This window comes from Onychostoma macrolepis, chromosome 05 (genome assembly GCF_012432095.1).
Source record: "Onychostoma macrolepis isolate SWU-2019 chromosome 05, ASM1243209v1, whole genome shotgun sequence".
Classification (NCBI taxonomy): domain Eukaryota; kingdom Metazoa; phylum Chordata; class Actinopteri; order Cypriniformes; family Cyprinidae; genus Onychostoma; species Onychostoma macrolepis.
Genome location: NC_081159.1, coordinates 35,955,856 through 35,983,423, shown reverse-complemented (window position 1 = coordinate 35,983,423; position 27,568 = coordinate 35,955,856). Strand labels below are relative to the sequence as shown.

The 27,568-nt window shown below is 37.4% G+C and overlaps 1 protein-coding gene across 4 annotated transcripts in view; it reads left to right on the top strand.

The window, feature by feature from the left end:
* LOC131540270 (astrotactin-2-like) overlaps positions 1-27,568 on the top strand; it is a 588,347-nt gene that overhangs the window by 385,327 nt on the left and 175,452 nt on the right. For all 4 annotated transcript variants that reach the window (XM_058774886.1, XM_058774887.1, XM_058774885.1 and 1 more), the window contains one exon: positions 3,047-3,235. In XM_058774886.1, coding sequence (XP_058630869.1) covers positions 3,047-3,235 — 189 coding nt within the window. The remainder of the gene's footprint in view (positions 1-3,046; positions 3,236-27,568) is intronic.

Below are 27,568 nucleotides of genomic sequence, written 5' to 3'. Positions count from 1 at the left end.
CCACGAACTGCTTTTTGAAACACGTCACTAAAATGAACTGTAACTCAGAAAATACTCAACACAGAGACATGAGATATCTATCTATATATCTATAGAAAGCTCGACATGTCTACTCTTAAATGAAGTAAGTATTACCGAAAACAAATATTCTGTGATAAAGTAATCCGTATGAAACCAAGGACATGTCCATTTTTTCCATCTGGTCTCATCTCTAATTAGGTCACGCCCACGCGCTGCTTGCGCTATTGATAATACAAATCTCCAAGCGAGACAACCGGCATGTGAACGCCCACCCCACCGTAAACAAAGCAGCAACGCATTCATCTCAGATACTTTTCAGTTTTGGAAGAACATGCTGTGAGGAATAAGCCTTGTATTTACCTTAGAAACGCGCTGAGAGGAAAAAGCCTTGTATTTACCCCCAGAAGACGCGCTGAGAGGAAAAAGCTTTGTTTACCTCACAAACAGAATGCGAGTGCAGCTGGAGCCGGCGGAGGAGATCTTTTATACCGAGTAAGTAATGTTTCTTATTGGCATTCGATAATGTGTTGTTGTGACAAAGTTGAACGCATTTACTAGTTGAACTTTTTCCCAAACTACAGGTGCTGGTCATATAATTAGAATATCATCAAAAAGTTGATTTATTTCACTAATTCCACTCAAAAAATGAAACTTGTATATTATATTCATTCATTACACACAGACTGATACTGTATACAGTATAACTCCAGAATAAAATGTGTAAAATCGAGTGCAACATTTTGAAATATGATGGACAACCTTTCATTGCATTTAAATGTTGCACGACATGAGGATAGTTATATGTTCTATGCTTTATTTATTTTGAATAGTAAAAATATGTAGGCCTATATATTATAATAAATATAATGTACTGATTTTGCTGTACTTTGGATCAAATAAATGCAGGTTTGGTGAGCTGAAGACACTTCTTAAAAAAAACAAAAATCATTACAAATCTTACTGTTTAAATGATTTGACTGGTAGTGTATGTATTGTCACCATGTTTGCTTTGTCTTTGTCCATTCATTGTGTTGCTCACGTCTGTTTTGTGTTTTCTCACGCAGTTTCTGCTGTCTCCCGTTTTCCTGGATTCCATTTTCCTGCCACTGTTTTGGATATTTTGGATATTGCACCCACGATGTCTTGACTCTTCTGTTGTTTATTTGTTTGTTTGTTCCTAATAAACTGTTTAACTGCACTCGCAAGTGAATCTCAAGTTATTTTATGTGATAGTTATATGTATAGACATTTTTTTCCCCCCTCACATTCTTTCTTGTAGCAATTCCCTCTCAGTCACACACCTGACTCAATGGCTCATTATGGAGCTCATTATGCGGGCCTTTGTCTTCTCAGCTGTGAGTCACAGCATTATCCAGGATAGTTCATGCCCTCTCGCATAGACACTTTCTACTCAAAAAGTGACTTAGAAAATTTAAATCAATATATCGTTTTCTCTGAATGAGTGAGTTAGATTATTTTCAGATCATTTTGAAGCACAAATTCTAGGCTACAAGATCCAGTTCTCAAAAGTCTTTACTAAAAATTTTGTTTTTTCTAACCACGCATAAACGTCGTTTTCTCAAAAACACAATCATGTACGTACATGCCGCTCACATATTATTGTAGCCCAGTTTGTGCTGAATACAGTGTTTTTAGACTTTAGCCATTAAAATGTTTATAAGCAACTGAAAAAAGCACAAATGTCAGGGCATGTCAAAACTTCTCCTGGGCCCCAAAACACCCTCAGACCCCAGAGGGTTAACGATGGATGCGTCTCCCTCACCGGTTGGGGTGCAGTCATGAGTGGCCACCCTGCCCGCGGTCTGTAGATCTGCTGCCATCTCACGTGGCACATATACTACCTGGAGGTTCTAGACGTGTTTCTAGCATTGAAACACTTCCTCCCAGACCTAGGAGTTTCCGAGGCCTCCGCTCGCGAGAGCTCCGCTAGGACAGTATTTATGAGTGGTGGTGTCTATGTGAGCCTCCTTACAGGATGTCTGGAGTGTGGAATGTAGTCAGGCCTCCTCTCGTTGGGGAGTTGTCATGCTGAGGCCTCCGCTCCAAGAGCTCGACCATTTCTGTGAGTGTCATCAGGTCTCCTCTTGCTACAGAAAGTTATTGAGACCTCCGATCGCCAGAACCCCGAGGTGGTGGAGCTCATCTGGAAACAGACTTGGCTGAGGCTTCGTTTATATGCCTCCCCCGATCACTCGGCTCCCGGGAGTTCTGGAGAGAATGCGCCAGACAGGTAGCACCGGTCTGGCCGGGCCAAGTATGCTTCTCAGACCTGATTTCCCTTCTCGACTGCTCTCCGTGGAGATTTCTGTCAGGAGGGATCTCCTCTCTCAGATGGGGCCTTCCCCCCGCCCAGAGTTTTGGAACTGTGGATAGCACATAAGTTCCGGTCTCTCAACTGAGGTTGCTGAGACCATTCTCCAGTCCACAACTGGCTCTCCAGAGCTCCCTCCATAAGGAAACTGTACTCCTTGAAGTGAACCTTCACTTCTTAATGTGGCAGCCGCCAGCTCGACCCAGCTCGTACTAGGGTATGTAACCCTAGTTCCCCAAGGGAATGAGATGCCGTGTCTACTGCCATACTTCCGGCATCCCTGCGAGTGCTTCTCTCATTCTACCAGAAGCTGCCGCTGTATCCACCACACATGCTTTTAAGCTCTCTGGTCTCTACGTTACCCCACTTGTGACGTCTCGCCCATCCATTGGACTGATTACACACGTGATTCAGAGTGTGGTCACGCTAAAGGCGTTTCCAAAGCATCTCGACGCAGCGTCTCGTTCCCTCCTGTAACTAGGGTTAAATACAGTACATAACCTTGAGGCATTTTTATTTATTTATTTTTTTCTAAAAGTATTCACAATTACATGACAGAATTCAGCTGATACTGTATGAGACTGTATTGTATAGATGTAAAGTTCAACATCTATTTAAATATTTTCACTTAACTACCATTTTATCATCTGACTGTAAACACAACACTGCCACTGTGTTTGTGTGTGTGATCAGGTGTGTGCAGGAATACAAGCTTGCCGCTGATGGCCGCTCCTGTCTTCTTCTGGGTGATCACTGTGAAGGGCCAAAGTGTCCGAAACAAGACTCACGCTTCAATGACACACTCTTCAGCGAGATGCTCCGCGGGTACAATAACAAGACTCAACAGGTGATCCTGGGACAAGTTTTTCAGATGACCTTTAGGTGAGTTTTTGTGCAGCATGCTTTGTTTTTGGGCTGTTTGGGAAAGTTGTTTCCATAAAAGATTGTTGTATTTTGAGTGCAACAGTCAGGCTCTAGAAGTATATTTACAGAAATAAGACTTTGTGCAGTTACATATGACCCTTTTCAAAATTACAGATAGCTCAGAGTTTATTATATGTTGTTACCTATAAGTGTGCACTTGACATCAAACCTGATTCCATTGGTAAACTCTTTTAAAATCACATTTCTTTTTGCATATATAGCAACTTACAACTGTTACCAGCTGTTTTTTTTTTTTTTTGTTTGTTTGTTTTTTATTCATTACCACAATGGTCTCCACCAGATATTATTTAATTACTTTGATCCAATAAATTTATAAAATTATCTGTGTATTGATATTATTAGAGCCTAAACACTTTCAAATAAAGTTTTATATTGTACCCTAACATCTGATTTGATTATATCAGTCACAATGCGTCATGGTGCACATTATTTCCCTCAGATAAGTGATTATATTGTTTGTTTGTTTGTTTGTTTTTGTTGTTGTTTTGACCTTCAAACATTTATTTGTTTAAAATCAAAGTTTGTTATTCTGTGATTCCTCTTGGAGCTTGATGGTTTGGTGATTGGAGCTCTTTATTGGAGAAATATTTGGAATCCCTATGGAGAAAATTAATGGAAAACTACTTATGAACCAATGATTCTCAAAAAGCGGGCAGTAATGCTTGCACTCTATAGCAGAATGCTGTGATAATTTCAAGACACACCAGTTATGATTTGCAGTACATTTTTGGTCTAAAGTGAGAGTAATTTTGTTCAGCAAACACATTTCTCAGAAAAGCTCATGTTTAAAGAGAAATTAAATTAATTTACAGCCTACACGACTGCTTTTGTGTCCATTTGCAGCTGTCAAACTCACTCATGTCAGATGGCGTGTTGTGGCACAGCAGTTCTTCGGATGAACGTAAAACACTCCATCTTTATTAACCCACCAGTGTTGTGTGTCAGCACCAATCCCAGAACTACACCACCACTGTCAAAGCCTGCAAAACCATTTCACTGTCTGAAAATAAAGACAAACCCTTTCTTAGGAAAGACACCATGGCTGTTGTGCACAAATAATGGCACTGGCCTTATACTAACAATCATAATATTGTGCATCTCTGATCATTTACCTTTGTCTGGAGGTTCTTATAGCTCTGTATATGGAAGCTCATTTTTGTTACATGATAATCAACAACAACAACAACAATAATAAAAATAATAATAATTTTATTATTTAGATTTGATTTTCTGTGGCAGAATCAGGCTTCCATTGCATGACATCATGTTACAGAATATAATTTTTTAGCGTAATTTACACAATGTCAAATTTGAAATCTATTTGGCTTTCATTTTCAACATTTTAATATTTTTTGTAGTTTAATATACTCAACAAAGGCTGTGATATTGACAGAGCTCACCATCACATAATATATGTTTATGTATGTCACAAACATTGAAATAATCACAGAATAGTTTGCATCTACAGTGATGTCTGCAGTAGCCACCAAAAATAGTTAAAATAACTTTATTTTGTCACATAACATAGTCTATGAAACACGTACGACGAAGAACATAAAAGTAAACAGTTTTTAATGAATTAAACATAAAAAAAAACATTAAAATCATAGCATATCCTTATTCAAATGGAATATCAGATTTCCATCACCATTGTTCAATCAATCAATCTGTTAATATTATATATATATATATGTAATTTATAGTTCCTTTTGTTTCTGATGTAAGACATTATTAGTCAGAGTGGACAGATCAGATGGAAATTAGTTCCCTTTCGATATTACACTCGTACTGCGTCTGTAAGTTTTTCCTCTTCAATCACGCAGTGAAACTGCACGTCCATTGGTTCGTGCAGTGCTATAAAATCGAACCAATAGCTCAGCGGCGTCGCTGAGCAAGCCTATGGGCAGGGCCTCTGGCTATATAAGCGGCTTCGCCGCCACATCTCAGATTTCATCAAATGAAGCAACTGAGGCGTGCAGCTCATAGTACCGCCAGGAACGCAGTACTCCTTCCCATATTTCAGGGAACCGAGGTTACGATAGTAACCGAATACATTCCCTTTCGATATTCCACTCATACTGCGTCTGTAAGTGCTATGACGGGGAACGACTCAAAACCATGACTCACGTGGGAGTAAGACCCAGGGGAGTTAATAAAATACACCAAGCACAGGCTGAGCCGTCAGGGTCATCCGTGGCCTGGGTGTCGTCCCGTATAGTTGATACTTGGTGTCTATATAATATGGACCTTCCAAGTGAAGGAGGGACATGAACAATGTTGGTCAAGTGAACCCATTAGACTGCTTAACTAGACGGAGGCGGTGAACTAAGCAGAAAGGTATCTGGCCTGCAAGGTGGGGACGTCCAGGTTGTAGAACTTTACAAATGTGGACGACGAGGACCAGCCGGCCGCCTTACAAATTTCCGAAATGGACACCCCGCTGGACCATGCCCAGGAAGAGGCAATGCCTCTGGTGGAATGGGCTCTGACTCCAATGGGGCACTGTAAGCCCAAGGAGGAGTATGCTAGGGTGATAGCATCCACTAACCACCTGGAAATTATTTGCTTCATAACAAGGCGACCTTTAGCGGGACTGGCTGCTCTCATTGCGAGAGTTTCAGTCTCGCCTCTCTGCACTCGCGGATAGCTTTCTTTTCAGAAAGTGACTCCGCCCCTCGAGCCCTCCCGTCCTCTTCCTCCCAGGGACCTGCGAGGAAGAAACAGCGGGGCAGAGGATTCGAGCGGCCGGAGATGAGCGAGCTCACGTCGGCTCAGTTCACGTGTGCCTCGCAGTCACTGCAGAGAGAGGATTCGCCGGTCTTCTTCACTCCACCTGATCAGCGATACCAACCGTACTAAGGGCCTTGAAAGGCCCCCGTTTGAAACATTGCAATCCACGAGCCTCAGATCACTCTCGTTTAAAACCACCCTGCTGTTAGCGCTGGCATCGGTTAAGCGAGTAGGAGACCTACAGGCCCTTTCCATCAATCCTGCTTGCCTGGAATTCGGGCCTAACGACTCCAAGGTCATCCTGAAACCAAGGCTGGGTTATGTACCTAAGGTGCTCTCCACTCCTTTCAGAGCCCTGGTCAAAGCGCTTGCCGTGCTTTCCCCTTCGACGGATGACCAGGAATTGTCCCTGCTCTGCCCCGTCAGGGCCCCGAGGGTATACATCGAGCGTTCCGCCTCATACAGGAGATCGGAACAGCTTTTTATCAGCTTCGGTAACCACGCTAAAAGTCACTCTGTTACAAAGCAAAGAATTTCCAGGTGGTTAGTGGATGCTATCACCCTAGCATACTCCTCCTTGGTCTTGCAGTGCCCCATTGGACTCAGAGCCCATTCCACCAGAGGCATTGCCTCTTCCTGGGCATGGTCCAGCGGGGTGTCCATTTCAGAAATTTGTGAGGTGGCCGGCTGGTCCTCGCCGTCCACCTTTGTAAGGTTTTACAACCTGGACGTCCCCACCTTGCAGGCCAGAGTCCTTTCTGCTTAGTTTGCCACCTCCGGCTAGTTAAGCAGTCTTATGGGTTCACTTGAACAACATTGTTCAAGTTCCTCCTTCACTTGGAAGGTGGTCCATATTATATAGACACCAAGTATCAACTATACTGTACCTACCTCAACTATACCTGATGGCTCAGCCTGTGCTTGGTGTATTTTATTAACTCCCCTGGGTCTTACTCCCACGTGAGTCATGGTTTTGAGTCGTCCCCCGTCATAGCACGGCGTGATTGTACTGGTTCCCATACAGCGTCTTACAGATGCAGTTCAAATGGAATATCGAAAGGGAACGTACTCGGTTACTATTGTAACCTCAGTTCCCTGAGAACGAGTTCTTCGTTCCTGGCCGTGCTATGAGTTGCATGCCTCAGTTGCTTCATTCGAAGAAATCTGAGATGCGGCGGCGAAGCGGTTCGAGCCATTGGTTCGATTTTATAGCACTGCACGAACCAATGGACCTGCAGTTTCACTGCGTGATTGAAAAGGCTTCAGTTGAAGAGGAAAAAAGGAGTTTTTCCCATACAGCATCTTACAGACGCAATACTCGTTCCCATATCTCAGGGAACCGAGGTTACGATAGTAACTGAGTACGTTTTCCTATGTAAAAATGACTAATTTCCTTAGCCTTCACAATGTGTTTAAACATGTTTCTGTGTCTTGTGCTTTTATGCACCGAATGGATTGGTAAAATTCAAAGAAAGGGGAAAATACTGCACTTATTTCCAGCAAGAACACAATCTTCTCCACAGGCTGAAGGACAGCCATGGATTAAATTTTTTTTCAGAAAGGCTCTGTCATGATTTGCAGTGGTCTTCCTTTATGTTCTGTAGTGTTATGGCTTTTTGAAGGCAACAAAAGAATGTTAGAGCCAAGCATGCGTGCGGACCAGAGGTGTTTTTTTTAATGTCCTACCCCCTTTTTAGAGGCAAAGTGAATGAGAACACAGCTTATACCTCACTTCAGAGCCCTGTTGATGAACACGTTTTTGTGCAGCAGTATTCTCCGTAAATCATTATAGTGAAAAATGCTGTAAAGTTATATTTGAAAATCAACAAATATAAATAATATTTTTGGGTAAGACTTCACGATAAGATTTACATTAACTAACATGAACTAACAATAAACAATACTTCTATAGCATTTATAAAGCTTAGTTACTGTTATTTTTTTACTAATGTATCTGTTGACATTAGTTATTTCACTAAGTGAAATTCACAATGAATGTATAATATTGTAGATGTAAAAAGCTATTGTAATCAATGCAATAACTAAAGTTTAAAAAAATGAGTCCTTATTGTAAAGTCTTATCTTCACACAAAGTAAAAAAAAAAAAAAAAATACACAGTAAAATTTCTCAAAAAATATAACACACAAACACACACACAGAGATAGATACACACGTTTGTTTCTGTGAATTGTGGGGATTTCCTTAGACTTCTTTTACTTTTATACTGACCTAACTATATTTTTTATCCCCTAATCCAACCCTAAACCTGCCCCTTACAGAAAACCAGTTTGCATTGTTACACTTTCAGATGAACATCATTTCATATATATATATATTTTTTCCTTCAAAAATATAAAACATTTCAGGTTTTACTATCATTGTGGCGTCCCCAAAATGTAGTATAAACAAGTACACACACACACACACACACACACACACATATTTACATAGAAATGCACAGCTAAAGTCTTGAGCGTATTACAAATCACTTTGCAAATGATTTGTTACTTCAAAGGTCCTCTGCTACAACAGAAAAATAGCTAAAATCCATAATGACATTGACCAAGCAAATAAATATAGTAAACAAAAGGATTAAAAATGACAAATAATTGCCATGCTTTTGCCACAAAATTATGTTTTATTATGTATGGAAAACACCCCCCTCTCCCTCTCTCTCCCTTATAAACACATGTATGTTCTGTTTTCAAGTTTATAGAAGAAGCCTCCTGAAGAAGGCTGTCTAGCCGAAACGCGTCTACACTTTTAACTGTTTTAATGGCTTTGTAATTAAAGGCTTTTTATTTTTACTCTACAAGTGCCTTCGGAGTATTTCATGTTCTCTGTTTTCAAGTTTGTTCTTGCTTTCAATAATGAACTACATTTTGTCCATTTGTGGTTGTAGTACACTATGAATGTCTGTCAATATCTCAGGCCTTTGTTTGACCCTCATTACACTTTTTTTCTTGTTTTCTTGAGGGGTTTAGCAGATGCTTTGATATGTAGATGCAGCTCTTTACTAACTACAAACCCAACAGAAGGGTGATGTGACTCAGAATTGTGTGGCCTGAAGGGCTACAGATGCTTTCAATCACATTTTACCCATGATAATAATGTTCATCAAACATTGTGCCTCATATTAGTGATATGTATGCAGCTTTGGCCATACGCATCCATGGAAACAGTTTGTGGAAATTACTCAGTGGCAGAGTGCCAGTAATGATATAAACCACATTCAGGAAAATTTCATTTGTGGAGAAGAGAATATGATTTCTGATGATGTTTGCTTTTGGCAAATTAGGGAAAGGGTTGTTTTGTTTGACTTAATATCAGAAGTGAGTTTCCTTGGTAACACTTCTTTAAAAAATTAGAATTTTTTTTTTTTTTTTTTTTGTAGCAAGAACATGATCAATGATGCATACTTACTACGTTTTACTATATTTTGGCAGACACTGCTGGATTTGGTGTTCGGACTGTCCATCGTCCGATTTGAATAGGCTCAATACAAGCGCAGCTGCACGGAGTTGTTGATGTTGTGTGAAAAATACCATAATTTAAATTTTTAAAATACCATAATAATTATGAAAAATACCACTGTAGCCTATTTGAAGGATACAACTTGAAGAAAACTGTAAGATTTGCACGTTTCCATTTTAAAATACTTCGTCAATGATGTGCCGAGTCAGACAATTGTATTTACACTGCAATAAATATAGGCTGTATAGGCTAATATCTGTTTCCACTAAAAATAGCTAAAAGATGTTCACCTTATCAGGCAAACTGCATCAATTTAATTTGATTTTAATTGTTTAAAATGATTAAAATACTCTTTGGCCAGTGTTAAAGAATGTGATCAACTCTATTCTAAAATATTTATCTGATAACTATTTTAAACAGTTTCGTTGGCTACACTTTATTTCGATAGTACTGAGTCGTCCCTACTTATAGTTAGTATAATGTAACTTTGTAACTACATGTCAACTAATTATCATTCATTTGCAACTACATGTCTACTAACTCTCAGTAGGGTAGGTTTAGGGTTAGTAGAATAAGTTGACATATACTTGCAAAGTTTCTCATAGTCAGTATGTTGTATGTTGTGGAACCATCAAAATAAAGTGTTTGAAGATATTAAGCAGACAGTCTACTAATACTCTAATGACTGCTAGTTGACATGTAGTTGCAAAGTTACTTACTGTTAGTAGAATGTCTAAAGTGGACTCGAAATAAAGTGTCACTGTTTTGTTTTTTATGGGTATTTTGATATTTAACATAACAAGGATACTGGATGATTTTTAGCAATAAAAATAAATGTATGGCAGAAATGACATTTATAGTCCATATCTCATATTTCCTTAATGTCTTGTAGCTTTGACGGGATGGATGGGATGGGAATATGCATGGAAATGATATGCAGATGAGGTTATGCATAATAAAACTAGGCATTGAGAGCTCCATATACGGCTATTTCGGGGAGGAGATGGGGTGGAGATGCACATACACACAATCTTCCCCTGACTGGGATTTATAAAGTGATTTTTGCACAGGTTCTGGCATATTAATCTAGCTTTGTTGTGTACGTACACTTGAAATCTATGTGGAGTTTTATAAATGAGACCCCAGCTGATTGAATTTTTTATGAATTTAAGCTATAATTCAGTATTATTTAATTGCAATTACATGCAACTAAGTGTCTGAAAACATTACATTCAGTTCACACTTAAGTTTATATTTTAAAGTATGATATTTCTCTTTTTAAAAGTAAGTGTACTTCTTTTTCCCATTTTGTCCTCGTTGAGCGTCTGCTTACTGCATGCTTTCACTGTATGTGAAAGACAATGAAATTGTGTATAAAAGAGCTGTGGGAACATTCCTAACATGTCTCATATTGTGAACCACAGAAAATAGAAAACATAGTTTTGAGGGACTTTTTTGTGTGAACTTCTCCTTTAAATGCTTTTATGTGAGTGTGCATGTTGGTGAAGCATCTGCGACTGGCCTTCATGGGTAGATGCTCTGACAGCCAGTGCACTCCTTTCCCAGCATGCCTTTCTCTTCAAGTTCCTCAGAGATCTGCATCAGGATGGCCACAGTCAGTGCTGCCACAGCAACTAATAGATATTCACATGCCAATCTGAGAAAAGAGGCTCAGAGACTCCCCCTGACCCACACGAGCGCAGCGTTTCATTTAAAAGGCATTCAGTGCGGGGCAGTAAAGATAAAGACCATCCATCAGAGATGACGTTTTTTTTTTTTTTTTTCAAGAGGGATGGCAATAATATTATGAAAGAGACAGACAGCATCCGAATGGACATACTGTCCTACAAAATAAATAAATAAATAAATAAATAAAAAGTTTGTATGTCAAGCTCCAATATCTGATTTGAAACTTAATGGACACAAATCAAAGATAAAATTATTCATTACAACGCAAGTTGCGATTGTAAGCAAACTACAGTCCGCTTTCTTTGAAGCTTAAGACACAACTCTTACTAAATGCATTGTTTTCATGTGCAAATAACATAAAGCAGTCTTGGGGGACTCACAAATACAGCCGCTGTTGTATAAACAATATAGCAAAATCTTTACTGGTCAACACATTTCTTTTGTCACTCAACCTAGTATTCCCTTGTGAAAAAGAAGTGCACTTTAGCATATGAAGTGTACTTATAATAAATATACTTTAGCATATAAAGTGTACTTTTTACGCAAATAATGTACTTTAAAAGTACAAAGTGTAGGAGAGTAGATTAACTAAGGTGGACTTAATCTTGAAAAATTGTGTGCATTGACATATTTTCACGGTTGAAATAAAATACGTTATGATGTTCATTCATGTTTATTTCATGCTTTAAGTAAATAAGAAAAGACGTTAGGTTCACGCATGCCGCTTGAACTGAGGCAATACAGCGATCTGTCACGACACATTAACGAGCACAAAATGTTATTTGTTCTTTGAATTTCTTTAAAAAATACAACATTTTAAAGTTGAGACCTTGTTTCATACCAGAAATAACCTGCTCTGTCTTGTCTGTCGGTGTATTGTCAGTTTCCTCTTTGCTCCGCAATGTATTTTTTACTGCGTTAGAACATGGTGTGTAGTTTGAGAGAGGCATGGCTTGTCAGACATAGCAACAGTAACTAAGAAAGGCGGGTTTTTATGAAGGGTCAATTAGTTGAACCTAAGAGTGATTTTTTATTTTTTATTTATTATTTATTTTTACCCACTAAGTGGGACTTTAATACATCTTTATATGTACTTTTTAAATTGCTTCTATTGCCTTTGAAATATGGTTAAACTGAATGTAGTGACAAGAAATGCATGTGAACTAAAATATACTTTAATGCTGTTTAGTGTATTGTAGTAAAACACACTATAATGTATTTTTAATAGGCTTATAAGTATTCTGGTTGAAATTAATTGTTTTTTAACTGCATATAAATTATACATAGTTTGATTTGTGTCCATTAAGTTTCAAATCAGTTATTGCAGCTTGACATACAATCTTTTTTTCTTTTTTTGTAGGACAGTATGTGTATTTGGATGCAGTCTGTCTCTTTCATAATATTATTGCCATCCCTCTCGAAAAAAAGAAAACAAAAACAAAAAACACCGTCATCTCTGATGGATGGTCTTCATCTTTTCTGCCCTGCACTGAATGCCTTTTAAAGGAAACGCTGCACTCGTGTGGGTCAGGAGGAGTCTCTGAGCCTCTTTTCTCAGATTGGCATGTCAACATCTATTAGTTGCTGTGGCATCACTGACTGTGGTCATCCTGATGCAGATCTCTGAGAATACTTGGAATATATATATATATATATATATATATATATATATATAAATATAAATTAAAATATTATTATTATTTATCTATTTATTTATTTTATTTTTTACATCCTTATATGAATCTTAAAATGTTTAATCTGTCTTACATTTAAATTACAAGAGTACTTTACACCACTATAAACATGGTTTATTGGCATTTATTTATTTATTTGACTTTAATTGACACATATTAATTCTGAAGTGCACAGTGGTAATAAACATGCACATCAAAGCATATTATTCAACATGTACTTCAATCTTAATCTCCAAACATTGCTCAGCAATGGACCTTCTGCAGTTCTGCTTACAAACTAAAACTAGTTCAAAACAAACAAATATGTTGGAGGATTTTGATGTGAGGAAAGTAGGGATGGACTTTTTTCCGTGAAGTAAGCATTAATATCGATTATGCACATTAGTTAGGGAAAAAAAAAATCTTAATCATGAATTTGTTTATTACAAAGCTAGTGATGGAATGCCACATTTTTCCAAAACTCATCTACATCTTGGATGGCCTGAGGGGCAGTAACCTGTCAGCAAATTTTCATTTTTGGGTGAACTATTCCTTTGCATGTAAAATGCATGTAGAAGAATGCAAAATAATCAGTTTTAAAGTTCTTCAATGCAGAGAGTGATCTTGTAGAAAGGACCTAAAGAGATCAGCTCATGTGTGTAGACCTACCAGTCAATGTCAATGTTAAAGCAGTAATGCAGAGAAGAATGAGCTGTGACTCCTCCACAGAGACTTGCACGTCTCTTATCAAATTATAGGAAGTGCCAGTCAGTGTCAGTTATTGCCATTACGGGCAGTCCAAGTACTGTAGATTTTAGCTTTAACTCAACCTTCAAAAAGAACATAAACATTAAAATACAATACAGTGTCCTTAGTCAGGTTCCCTTTGTGCTTTACTACAGTTTGATTGAGAATGTACAACCATAAAGTGTGGTTAAAAGTGAATACACCACACCTCCACCTGTGTCTGTGAGCCACTGACCATTTGGCAAATCAATCCATTTACCTGGAAATTAACTCTGTCACTTTTGAACTCCATTTTCACCTTTTACAAACAGTCCTAACCGATAGCAGGTCACACTGAGACTGCCATTGTCTGCAAACTTTCAGTATAATCACCGCAAGAAAGACCTTCTCAAAGAGAGAAAGTTAATCCTACGGCAAGTGCCAATTATTTCCTGGAAGCACCATGATTGTTTCAGACCAAAGCGAGTTTGAGGACATATGCAGCATCCTGTAATGTGATGTAATGGGTCTAATTTTACCTGATGTAGGGGCAGTTTTACCCATGCTGACCTGGAGGGAGAGACGTCCCGTGAATGGATAAACACAGATTTAATGCTTTAGCATTGCTGAGCGTGTTCTAACTAATCCTGTTCTTTCTAGAGCTGTGGAAAAATTCAACTCAATTCAATTCAAGTTTATTTGTATAGCGCTATTTACGATACAAATCGTTGCAAAGCAGCTTTACAGGAAATTAAGTTTCTACAATATAGAAACTTAACATATTTAATTTATGGCAAAATTTGGTAATTCTGCATGTTGTTTGAGGATTGGTATCCTCTGAGGTCCTCTGAGGGGTTGGCATCATCTCTTCTCAGGTGTTTGGTCATCTCAGATCATTTAAGGGTTGGATCCAGACTGAAGCTTGTGTAATTCCTATTTACTCCTGGTGTTAATCCCGTGGCAGAAACAGAGAAACAAAGAGAGACATAATTAGAATAGCTGCTGTTCCATCCAAGCAAAAATGATTTGTTCAACCCAAGCTAAAGAATAATAATGTGTGTTTGATTAGATATAACTGCAGTACAAGATTATGAGATGCATTATGTGAATGCTTGGCTAAAGACATGTGTCTTTAATCTAGATTTAAACAGAGAGAGTGTGTCTGAACCCCGGACATGATCAGGAAGGCTATTCCAGTGTTTGGGAGCCAAATGTGAAAAAGCTCTACCCCCTTTAGTGGACTTTGCTATCCTAGGTACTACCAAAAGTCCAGAGTTTTGCGACCTTACGGAGCGGCTTGGATTGTAGTGTGGTAGAAGACTAGTTAGGTATGCAGGAGCTAAACCATTAAGGGCTTTATAGGCAAGTAATGATATTTTGTAACTGATATGGAACTTAATAGGTAGCCAGTGCAGAGACTGTAAAATTGGGGTAATATGATCATATTTTCTTGACCTGGTAAGGCATTTTGGACTACCTGTAGCTTGTTTATTGAAGATGCAGGACAACCAGCCAGCAGTGCATTACAATAGTCCAGTCACAAATGCATTAATTAGCTTTTCTGCATCGGAAACAGGTAACATGTTTCATAGCTTGGCAATGTTTCTAAGTTGGAAGAATGCTGTTTTTGTAACATTGGAAATATGATTTTCAAAAGACAAGTTGCTGTCTAATATAACACCCAGATTTTTGACTGTAGAGGAAGTAACAGTACATCCGTCTAGTTGCAAATTGTAATCCAAGAGATTCTGTGTACTGTTTTTGGTCCAATAAGTAATATCTGTCACGGGTTGTTGGGGCTGGAAGCTCAATAGAATACAAAGGAGTCAGGTATTCAAATGATTCAAATCTTTTACTAAATCCACACAGAACAAGCAAGCACAACCTCTTCAAACAACATAAGACAGGACAAAGAAACAGGGAAAGGCAGGGCTATAAATACTAACCAATTAAAAGGAACTAATGGGATAATTAACAAACACAGGTGGAAACTAATTAACTATAACGAGGATTAACTAATGAGAACAGGAACTATCAAAAAAGGGCAAACAGGAACTCAAACACGTGACAATATATCTGTCTTGTCTGAATTTAATAGGAGAAAATTATTGGTCATTCAATCTTTTACATTTTAACACACTCTGTTAGCTTAGATAATTTAGAAGTTTTATCTGGTCTTGTTGAGCTATATAGTTGAATATCATCAGCATAACAATGTAAATTAATCCCGTATTTTCTAATAATATTAAAAAGTGGTAGCAATCTAACAGGTAGCATCTAAACCATCTTAAAGCCTGCCCTCGAATACCCGTATAGTTTTGTAATCGATCTATGAGTATGTCATGATCTATATAGTGTTGAACGCAGCACTCAGATCAAGTAAAACTAGCAATGAGATGCAGCCTTGGTCTGATGCAAGAAGCAAGTCATTTGTAATTTTAACAAGTGCAGTTTCTGTGCTATGGTGGGACCTGAAACCTGACTGAAAATCTTCATAGAGATTTTTTCATAGACCTTTTTTTTTTTTTGCAAGAAGGAGCACAATTGAGCAGACAGAACTTTTTCTAAACTTTTTGACATAAACGGAAGATTTGAAATGGGTCTGTAATTTGCCAGTTCACTAGGATCTAGTTGTGGTTTCTCAATAAGAGGCTTAATAACCACCAGCTTGAATGGTTTTGGGACGTGACCTCTAAACCTCTATTGAGAAGTGGTTCTTCTGCTACAGGTAACAACTCTTTCAGTAATTTAGTGGGTACAGGACCTAATAGTTTTGTTGTATGTTGTTGGTTTAGATGCAGTGATAAGTTTATTTAGCTCTTCCTGTCCTATAGTTGTAAAGCACTGCAGTTTTTCTTTGGGTGCGATGCATGAAGCTGAAGTACTAGACGTAGTCATTACTATTAAACTGTAAGGGAATATTTAGATTGGGTGGCATCTGGTTATTTGTTTATCTAGCCACTGTGCTAAATAAAAACCTTGGATTGTTTTGGTTATTTTCTATGAGTTTGCGGATATGCTCAGTCCTGGCAGCTTTTAAAGGCTGTCTGTAGCTGGACATACTGTTTTTCCACGCAATTCTAAAAATTCCAAGTTAGTTTTTCTCCATTTGAGCTCAAGATTACGAGTTTATTTCTTGAGAGAATGGGTATAACTGTCGTACCATGGCGCAGTACGTTTTTCTCTAACCTTTTTCAACTTGATGGGGGCAACAGCTTCTAATGTATTACAGAAGATATTGCCCATGTTGCTAGTCATTTCGTCTAGTTCATGTGTATTTATGGGTACACAGTGCAGTTGAGATAAATTAGGCAGGTTATTTGTGAATCTGTCTTGAGTGGCTGGAACAATAGTTCTGCCTGGACGATAATGCGGAGCCATATATTTAATATCAGTAATACGCAGCATTCACGATACAAGGAAATGGTCAGTAACATCATCACTTTGAGGTACGATATCTATATCAGTAAGATCAATTCCATGTGATAATATTCAATCTAGTGTATGATTAAAATGATGAGTGGGCCCGGTGACATTTTGCTTGACTCCAAAAGAGTTTATTAGTTCAGTAAATGCAAGTCCTAACACATAAATTATCAACTCGACAATTAGCACTTTATCAACATTAACCAATAGGTCTGAGAGGAAATCTGCAAATTCTTTTAGAAAATCTGTATATGGCCCTGGCGGTCTATACACAGTAGCCAGAGCAAGAGATAGGAGAGATTTATTTTGCATATATGACAGTGTGACTATCCCCCGGTTTCACAGACCAGGTTTAAGCCTAGTCCCAAACTAAAATGTAAGCCTGAGCTGTTTCAACTGAAAGAAATTTGTACTGATTGATCTTAAAATATATCAATGCCTTTGCTTTGTCTCAAGATGGACACCAGTAATGTTTTTGTCTAAGGCACATTTATAAAAATTACTTGAATATCCTAATTGAACTATGGCCTAATCCTGGCTTAGTCTAAGCCCTGTCTGTGCAACCAGGGGCCTGTTCCATAAAAGACGCTAAGAAAAGCGGGGATTAAAGTCCAAAACCTGACTTGAAATAACCTAACAAATCAAGCGGGACTAAAGCGGTTTCATAAACGACAATTTAAGTTCACGCAATCTCACTAATTCGAGCCAGGTTCAGTGAGTCAGGATAATTTGATGTGGACGCTTATTCTTAAGCAGCCCTTAATGTCGATCATGGATCAAATCGATCCACCATGGCAAACAGCGAATATTTGTGTTGTTTAATGCATTTTAGACGTTATGTTTTCCTCAGTGTATAACTGACACGTCACAGGTATATTTTTCATCTGTAAATGTTAGAAAGTCATGCAAATATATCCATTTTGCTGTCAGGAGTGGGCGAGGCTTACGTGAGTGAAAAATGTATTTTAATTTTTAATTCAGTGATTTAAACTTTTGATTTAGTGTTTTTAATGTTTTAAAGAATTTTTAATGTTCTAATAACCATAAAAGGTACAGCAGTCATAAATTTAGAGAGAAAGGCTGCATGGCTAGAAAAATCTGATCAACTAAATGCGCAAGTAGCAACTATGTTAAAATGTCATTAGCCTATTTTGGGCACAATAACTTAAATACAGTTGGTTGTAGCCTATTTTTTATTTATTTGATTATTTAAGTTGTATTTTCTGTATAGGCTACTTTTATTTTTGGCCTAATAATAAAGTAAACTAATTGTATGTGTATTCCTATTGGTCAGTGTTAGAGGAGCTCAGCTTAGCCGGACAGTTAGCCTGCTCCTGACCAGGTTAGTTTGCCAGCATAAGTTGCCACAGTGACTGAGCTTGAGCTATGGTAATTTTGCTTTCAGAAACCAAATCAAGTGAAAATAAGTCAGAATTACTGAAATAAGCCTGGTTTATTTGATAAACTTGTTTTATGGAACAGGCCCAGGCCCTAGTATTTTGAATGAGTTAAACCTGTAACCTGTTTTCTGAGTAATATTGAGGATGTCACTATATATTGTTGCAACAAAGCCGCCATGGCCAGTCTGACGGGGCTCATGCTTATAACAGTAGCTTGGTGGAGTAGACTCATTTAGACCAATATAATAATTTGGTTTAAGCCAGGTTTCAGTCAAACAGAGTACATCAAAACTACTATCTGTGATCATTCCATTTACAATAACTGCTTTGGGTGAGAGTGACCTAATGTTTAGTAGCCCAAGCTTTAAAAATTGCTTTTGTTCATCATTTTGTTGGTTATTTTGCAGTTTTCTGGTTTAATCACGATCAGATTGTTTTCTAGATCCTGCATTAAATTTATATTTTGACCTCACAATTCGGGGAACAGATACAGTCTGTATAGATTGGACAACACAAGTACTTCTATCATTTAAGTGGGTAGAACAAAAGTCATCAAAGCAGTTATTTGAGAATTTTCTTACTTGTCATATGGAGCATAGCGTCCTGGAGATGTTGTCCGACAGGAGTTCCGCTCCGACTCTGCTGGGGTACAGGCCATCAGCACAAAAAAGCCTTGGACGGTCCCCGAAAAGATTCCAGTTATTAACAAAGAGCAGTTTCTGTTCCTTACACCATGACAATAACCATTCGTTTAAAGCAAAAAGTCTACTGAACCTTTCATGTCCTCGTTGATACATGGGAAGCGGTCCTGACATGATGATTGTGGTCGAGGGCGATGTGCTGCGTCTCGATCAGGCTCCTAAAGTCTCTGTCTGCCGTAGCTTGGTGTCGTTAACCCCTGCATGAATCACAACAGCTGCAACGCTCTCGTCATCCTTCAGCATCGTGGGTATCTGTGCAGATACATCTAGAACACGAGCACCAGGTAAACCGTGAGTGTGTACTTTACCTTCAGCTAACGTAGCGAAGCGGTTCCGGGTGGAGTTCTCGAAGGCTGGAGGCGGCGGAGGGGGAGAGGTCCTCGCCCCGGGGCCTGGCTCGCATCTTCCACTGCTGGTGCACTCAGGGTCCGTCGTGTCCCAGTGCCGGAGTGAAGGACATCTGGGAAGATCGCATCCTGGGTGCACGGGGCCTGTGCAGAGAAACACACGGAGTAGAGGTGGTGGGAGTGTTAGCAGCGGGCTGTATACTTGAACGCATCCTCACCTGCACTCAAAGGTAGACACAAATCCGCCATTAAAGCAAGTAACAGTGAAACAATGGTAATGTGTGTGAATAGAGTATTAGCAGTGTAAGCGAGATTAGTGGCAACCACGCTGGCGATGCTAACGGGCTATAAGCTAATAGCGGACTTGGGAAATCAAAATAAAACTAGTGATAACAATGCGCTCTGATTGTTTTTGTTGTAGAATGTGATAGGGGATATATTCACACGTTATAGAAACGAAAATGATGGTGTATAAAATAGATTTTAAGATAGAAAATAGACAATAAATAATTAACTTGACGGAGCTCAAACTCAGAACACGTGGCAGCAACAAACAAAATGGAGTTTACTTTATAGTAGCTTATGAATAAATAATAAAGAAACAAAGAAACAAACAAACAATATTATGGTACAATATATTTACATTCTGGAAAATAAAGCTTTTTGGTAACATTAGATTAAGGAATACATTCACTATTAATAAGTTTTCACTCGGTAAAGTCATAATTTGTTGCTTATTGATTGTAAGTAAGGTTGTTGTTGAAGTGTGTTTAGGTATTGGGTTGGGTTAAGGGATCTAGAATATGGTCATGCATTAATGTGTTTTATAAGTAATAAACAACCAATATTCTAGTAACGTGTATGCTAATTAGTATCTAATCAATAGTGAATAGTGTTTCCCAATCTAAAGTGTTACCATCTTTTTATAGAGTACATCAGTGCCCACTATTTCAGCTGTATTGGTTCCCAATTTGTTTTTGTTTTTTCATTGATTTTTCCCCAAAGTGGCAGAGCTGAATCATAGAGCTGAATCACAACATCATAAATTTTAATGAGGAAAAGAACTACAATCCCACGAAGCATTGCAAATTATGTAATTGAATAAAATAAAATGGTGAAATATAGACCTCTTCATTTTAAATGGTTACTCCACCCCAAAAATGAAGATTTTGTCATTAACTAAAATTTTTCATTCAATTTTGCTTCATTCGTCTTTGGAACACAATTTAAAATATTTTGGATCAAAACCGGGAGGCTTGTGACTGTCCCATTGACTGCCAAGTCAATAACACTGTCAAGGCCCAGAAAAGTATGAAAGACATTGTCAAAATAGTCAATGGTTCAATCTTAATTTTATGAAGTGATGAGAACACTTTTCTGCACAAAGAAAACAAAAATAACAACTTTATTCAACAATTCGTCTCCTCCGCATCACCGTAGCTCCATTTTGGAGAGTATCCGCTGGACGCAAACAGCATACGCTGTTCTCGTCGCTTCATTAAATTCAGATTGAACCACTGATGGCAGATGGACTATTTTGACGATGTCTTTCATACCTTGACAGTGTTAATTGTTTGGCAGTCAATGGGACAGTCACAAGTAAGGGTGTGCCCGAAGCAGAATACCTTATTCGGAAAGGCACGGATAATGGCTTTTAAAACGAATAACGGATAACTAATAATTCTGCCTGAATAATCGGCTGAGGCTGCAGCATGTGTTTGCTAGATTCACAGGCGAGCCAGGGCATCAGCGTGATATTTTACACAAACCTCTAAATTCACGGAATGATGAGTGTGTGAATTGAATGAATGTAAACTTTATGGAAGAAAAGAGCGCATATCAAACACAGCTTGCTGTTGCCTCTCCGTGCATCTCTCATAAATCAGAGCTTGGCAAGAGTAATATTACCTAAAATAATATATCATACATATTCTAGTATTTGTATATATTTAAAAGGCAATGATTTAAACCTTATAGGCTACAATATGAAAGGCTACACGAATGAGTGGAATAAGCACAGTGTGATCACCAATCAAACAGCCGCATTGCCATCTCTCAAAAACCAAACCAGCTCTCTGTCAATAGTAGGCTAATGAACTTACAGTAGATACAGATAAATTTTCTACTAGGCCTGCATGTTTGCTGCTTTATCTTTTGCTGGTTTGCATGGCACATGCACATTTGTTTAGTGAAGTTCAAAAAAAAAAAAAAAGACTTGTTTAAAGAGTCATGCATATAATGAAAATGTGCGCCTTGAATTAATTCAGTCGTGTTCAAATGATCACTAAATGTTTGTCATGAAATCTCTCTACTTGTTTGATAAATTTATTTTCATGTTGTTTTACATAAACCTCTAAAACACAGTAAGTGTGTGAAGTAAATGAGTTTAAAATACTATGAATGAAACCAGCGCAAATAAAATAGCAGTGTTGCAGTTGCCTTCCATGCATTTCCTGTAAATTACTTAAATTAATTTCCATATTTCTAAACGCGTAGGAACCCTTACTGTTTTAATTAGAAGATATTTAAATATTTATTTATCAGATTACGAAATGTCCGATAAGATAGGCTGTAATACCATGAACATAATAACGGTCTTATCAAGTACTGGTATATCTGTACGAAGTTCTGGTTCAAGCTCCGCCTACTTCCGGTTTTATCCGAATACAGATACGAATAATTTTGTGATCGTAACAGATACAAATACAGATACAAATACTGGCTTTGCTGCACACCTCTAGTCACAAGCCTCCCGGTTTTCATCCAAAATATCTTAAATTGTGTTCCGAAGACGAACAAAGCTTTTACGGGTTTGGTTTGAACGGCATGGGTGCAGGGGCACAACTGACTGTACACACTAAAAACACAACTGAATACAATTAATTTGTACGTAATTGTAATTGAGAATTTATGAAGTTGTGAATTAGATCAGGTAATTGAGTGAATATTACCATTTTTATATTATTTTTGTATTACCTCCAGGTATTTATTTTAATAAATGGGCTAACTACCATTTAGTCATTTTGCAGACGCTTTATAACTCTAGGTTTATTGTTCAGTCAGCTTGGTTCTGGGTCTCAACACCCCAAAAGCTTGTTTTCCATCATTGCACAGGCCTACTCATGGATGAGACATGCAGATAGTTCAAAGTTTATTCAACCTTCACTGAATTTTATATAATCAATGACCTCTAAAAAAAAAACGAAAAAAAAAAAAAACAGTTATTGTTTAACACTATTACCGGTAGTTGTCAAAATGAATTAATTGCAACAGTTTTGTCAAACCTAAATCGAGCTCTGTACAAAGGAAAATTTAAAAAAAGTTCCCCATCTGCAATAATGTGTAAAAGGGCGGAAGTCAACAGCACATAAATGTCAGAATGTAAAATGTTTATTTTATGCATTTAAATATCATTTCATTATCGTACTTTACAAAGTACAACTGCACTGTGCTCACATTTAGCCTACCTGTGCATTAAATTAAATCATATTGTGATCTCGAATTGAAGAATATTTCAGTACATGCATTTGAGAGACTTTCTTAAATGTGATGCATGTATACATGCATACACAGTTTTGCAGCTTTAATCGCAATTTTGGTAATTGCATGACTTAACTGACGATGTATGCTTGTATAGTTTCGTGTGCGGGTTATTTATGATTTTTTTTAAGTTATATAGAGTGTGCGCCTCATTCACGTTCTGTTAAAGAGCGTGCACTGTGAGCACTAAAACCTCTGACAGAACAGGAAAGTTTCCCAGACAGCAACATAGTTTTGGCCCAGATCCAGCCCACATCTGGCCCGTGTGAAATCCATGTGGGCCAGATGTGGGCCGGATCTGGGCCGACTTGCTGTCTGCTTGCTGTCTGGGTTCTTTTACTGACAACATCTCATCAGACCGCAGTTCACTTTTGTTCTACTGAAGCTCATTTGGCACCTGTACTTTGACTCACGCCCGGTGCTGAGGGCAAGCTGAAGTGCACGTCAGAAAAATCTCCCATTTGTTGTGGTCGTAAGGAGATACGGTGGTTCAGCGTCTTAAGTTTATAATAAATACATTTTTGAACTCATTAAAAATGCAAAAAAACATTAAATAAAAATGTCATTACATTATTTCTAACAACTAAGCTTTTGATTATTTATGACGTTTTATTAAATAAGATTTTCACATAATGATTTTGGCAATAGTGCCCCCCTTATGTGCGGCGCCCCTATGCACTGCATATACTGCATCCCCGTTTTGTGCCACTGCATGGGGGTAAGTGATTGACAAAATTTTCATTTTGGGGTGGAGTAACCCTTTAAGTTGTTCATTATATCCACATAAACAATATAGTTAAAATTTATTGCAAAATATGTATACAAATATTTACTTGGAGAGAGTGGGTGGACCGACTCGATTACATAATTTGCTGTGCCATTGGAGTGGGAGGAGCTAAAGAGCTCTTTTGGTGTGATTTGTTCACTGCAATTCTTTGATTGGCTGAATTTTCTTTACAGCATCATGGATAATGTAGTGCCAAAAATAAATAAAGTAATGCGAACAGATGGATTCAACAAAAGAATATACCATTCAGGTTATTTTAAGAATTGTACACTATGAGGTTGTTTAGGGAGCCAAAAATGGTTCTTATATGGATGGCATCACTGCGATACATAACATAACAATCAGACGAAATGCTCAAACAACCTTCTGTTGTCATGTTCTGATAGTCTATATACAGCATAATCCAGTGTTCTCCTCAACACATTGCTAATGTCTGCTGTGTGTCAGATATGGATCAATAATATATCATGTCCAGCTTTATTACAACTTCTGTTGTTTTAATAACCCTCTGTTCTCGACATATGATGAGCGCTTATAAGTGATACAGTATATGTACAGCCTGTACAATAAAGTAGGTCTTTAATTACTGCATTGCGTTTTGGTTATATATTGTATGAATTTCTATTCCTGTGTTGCCACAGAGAATGAGTTACTGAGCACTTTTTTTGTTAGCCCATGTTTTATGCTTTTGGATTATTATTATTTTTATTTTTTTCAGACTTTCCAGTTTTGCAATACAACTTTTGCTATCTTTACCTTTTTAAATTAAAATACCTGAAAATTACAGGATTAAAATGAAATCAGGTAATGAGTTGGAACTGGGTAAACGTTGTTGAATATAGTGGAATAGGTTATCAATGACACCTATTGTATTTCAGTTTACAGCTGTAGTTGTGACTTCAGTGGATCAACCGTAATTTTACTCTCCAAAATGGTGCCTGGTGATGCGGAGGAGAAGAATTGTTGAATAAACTTGTTATTTTTGTTTTGTTTGCACACAAAAAGTATTCTCGTGGCTTCGTAAAGTTATGGTTGAACCATCGATGTCACATGAACTATTTTAATGATGTCTTTACACTGTTTCTGGGTCTGGAAACATTTCAGTTATGTCGCTGTATATGCAGGGTCAGCAAGCTTTTTGATTTCATCAAAAATATCTTAATTTGTGTTCCAAAGATGAATGAAGGTCTTACAGGTTTGGAACGACATGAGTGTGAGTAATTCATGACAGAATTTCATTTTGGGTAAACTATATCCCTTTAATTCTAAATTCTATTCTTGATGGAATAGATCTGCAACGTTGCTACTGCTGCTGCGGCAGAGCCAGTACTGAGACTTGCTACTGTCAATACATCCACAACATGTTGCTGTGAGCATGTAGGAAATACTGCTGCTGCACATGTAACACACATGAATAACCCCTTATAGCATACATGAATCACCTCGTAGCAGATCTATACAGGTGGAACTGGGGAAGGTGGAGGGTTTCTTAAGTGCACTGGCAAACTGCTACAGCAAACGAAAGCCAGGTATTTGAATATTGAGCAATGAACTCATTGGCTACTGATACAGGGGAAAACCAATCAGCGGAGCCATATGATAATGATGTCATTAGGTCAGATTGAGTTGGACCTATCAGACTGCGCCAACTTAGAGTTTCATGCCAGAACTCTGAATATGTGACTGAAAAGCAAATGAGAATGCTATGTAAATGAACTGTCATATATGTGCAGGAGTGCAGAGGAGTCCTTCTGTAGGTACCAATGATCGCGTGTTCACTAAAAACGGATTTAACCTGTTTTGTTTGAAACATTTCAAAAACTTCTTAGATATTTCTTAATTAACTGCTGTTTTGTTAATGACAGAAGCATTGCATTGTATAGCTATAGTACATGCCAAAATGGTAACAAAATTAACCATCTTCACTTAATTGTTATATTTTCACAAAAGAACGCTAGCTACCCTTGTAGAAAAGAAGTGCACTTAATTGTACTGAATGTGCACTTGTTAACGTACTTCTATTTTAGAAAAAAATACAAAAATATATTAAATAAATAAATAAATGCAGATAATATAATATTAATGAATTAGACATATTTGTGACTGTTTCTTGACACATTTAATACACTGGTTAAAAAAATGAATTTGTAAAGTGGTATTAACGTTATGTTTTTTTTTTTTTTTTGTCACATTAAGGAAGTAGGCTACACTTATTTTGATGTTGACTAACATACTAAAGCATTTCTTTACAAAAAAAACTTGATTATAATTTTAACTGTAGTTTGATATTTGATATTACCTATACAGTAGATGCACTAAATTGCAATTTCATTATTACAAATGTATAATTACAAATATACAGAGGTGGGTAGTAAAGAGTTACATTTACTTCGTTACATTTACTTGAGTAATTTTTTGGGTAACGAATGCTTTTAGAGTATATTTAAAGATGGGTACTTTTACTCTTACTTTAGTGAAAAAAAACTGTAATTTTACTTTGTTACTGTGGGCGACTCTCCTCTCGTTACTTTATGTTAATGCAATACAAGTTAAAAATGCTTCAATTTATTCCAAACGCGCCATCTGCTTTTCTCTGGGCAATGAGAGATGCTCATTTGCAAATGATTCATTCTTTTGAGTCAATAGTGTTCAAAGTCTTGATCAAACCAGTTGGCAGACCAGTGAATTGGTTCGCGAATCAGTTTGAATGATTCGTTCAGTTTCCTGCCGTCTGAAGCGGTTCTCACTTAGAGTTGTAACATCAAGAGCGTTGAAGACGTGGCTTTGGATCTACAGTCAATTGAAAGCAAATCTGCAAAGGTTATTGTTTGCTAGCTATGAAGATCTTTAGCCTGTTAGATGAACATTGTGTGTGCTGTCTACGGTTCCACAGGTACAGTACACGATACCACTATGACATTACCAGTTTGTTATACATGTACCTTATATATTAAATACAATGTACATACTTGTATACATTTAATAAGCTGTCACAGAGTATGAAATGAACACTCGCCAAACCTCCATTAGTGCATTTGTTTAGTTATGTTCAGATTTTCGGTCGGATGTAGCGGTCATGTGAGGAGTTTTCACTCTTCTCCATGTCAGAGGTTTTATATATATATATATAGGCTATATATATATAATTAATATACTTTAAAATATAATTTTATGCAAATCAGAATTTTCATCAAATGTTATGTCAGTTTTGAGAGTCATATGATCCTTCAGAAATCATTGTAATATATTGATTTATTACCAGTGTTGGAAACAGTTTTGCTGCTTAATATTTTTGTGACATGTTGTTCAGGATTCTTTGATGAATAAAAATCTAAAAAGAACTGTATTGATAATAAATCAACATATTATGATTTCTGACAGATTAGGTGACACAGGCGACTGGCTTAAAAGGCTGATAAAAATTCAGATTTGCATCACTGAAATAAATTGCATTAAAAAACATGACAAAGCTTTTGAATGGCTGTGTTACATAAATTGTATCTATATATCTTAACATAAATAGACTATACAGTATATGATCCAAAGTAACTAGTAACTAACTACTTGAGTAGGTTTTTTTTTTTTTTTTTTATCCAATATTTTTTTACTCTTACTCGGGTAACTATTCAGACTATTGCTTTTACTTTTACTTGAGTAAATATTTTTATAAGTACTTTTACTTGAGTACAGTTTCTGGGTACTCTACCCACCTCTGCAAATATATTTTAATACATGACATAAAAGATTCAATAGAAATGACACAAGTATATTTTAGT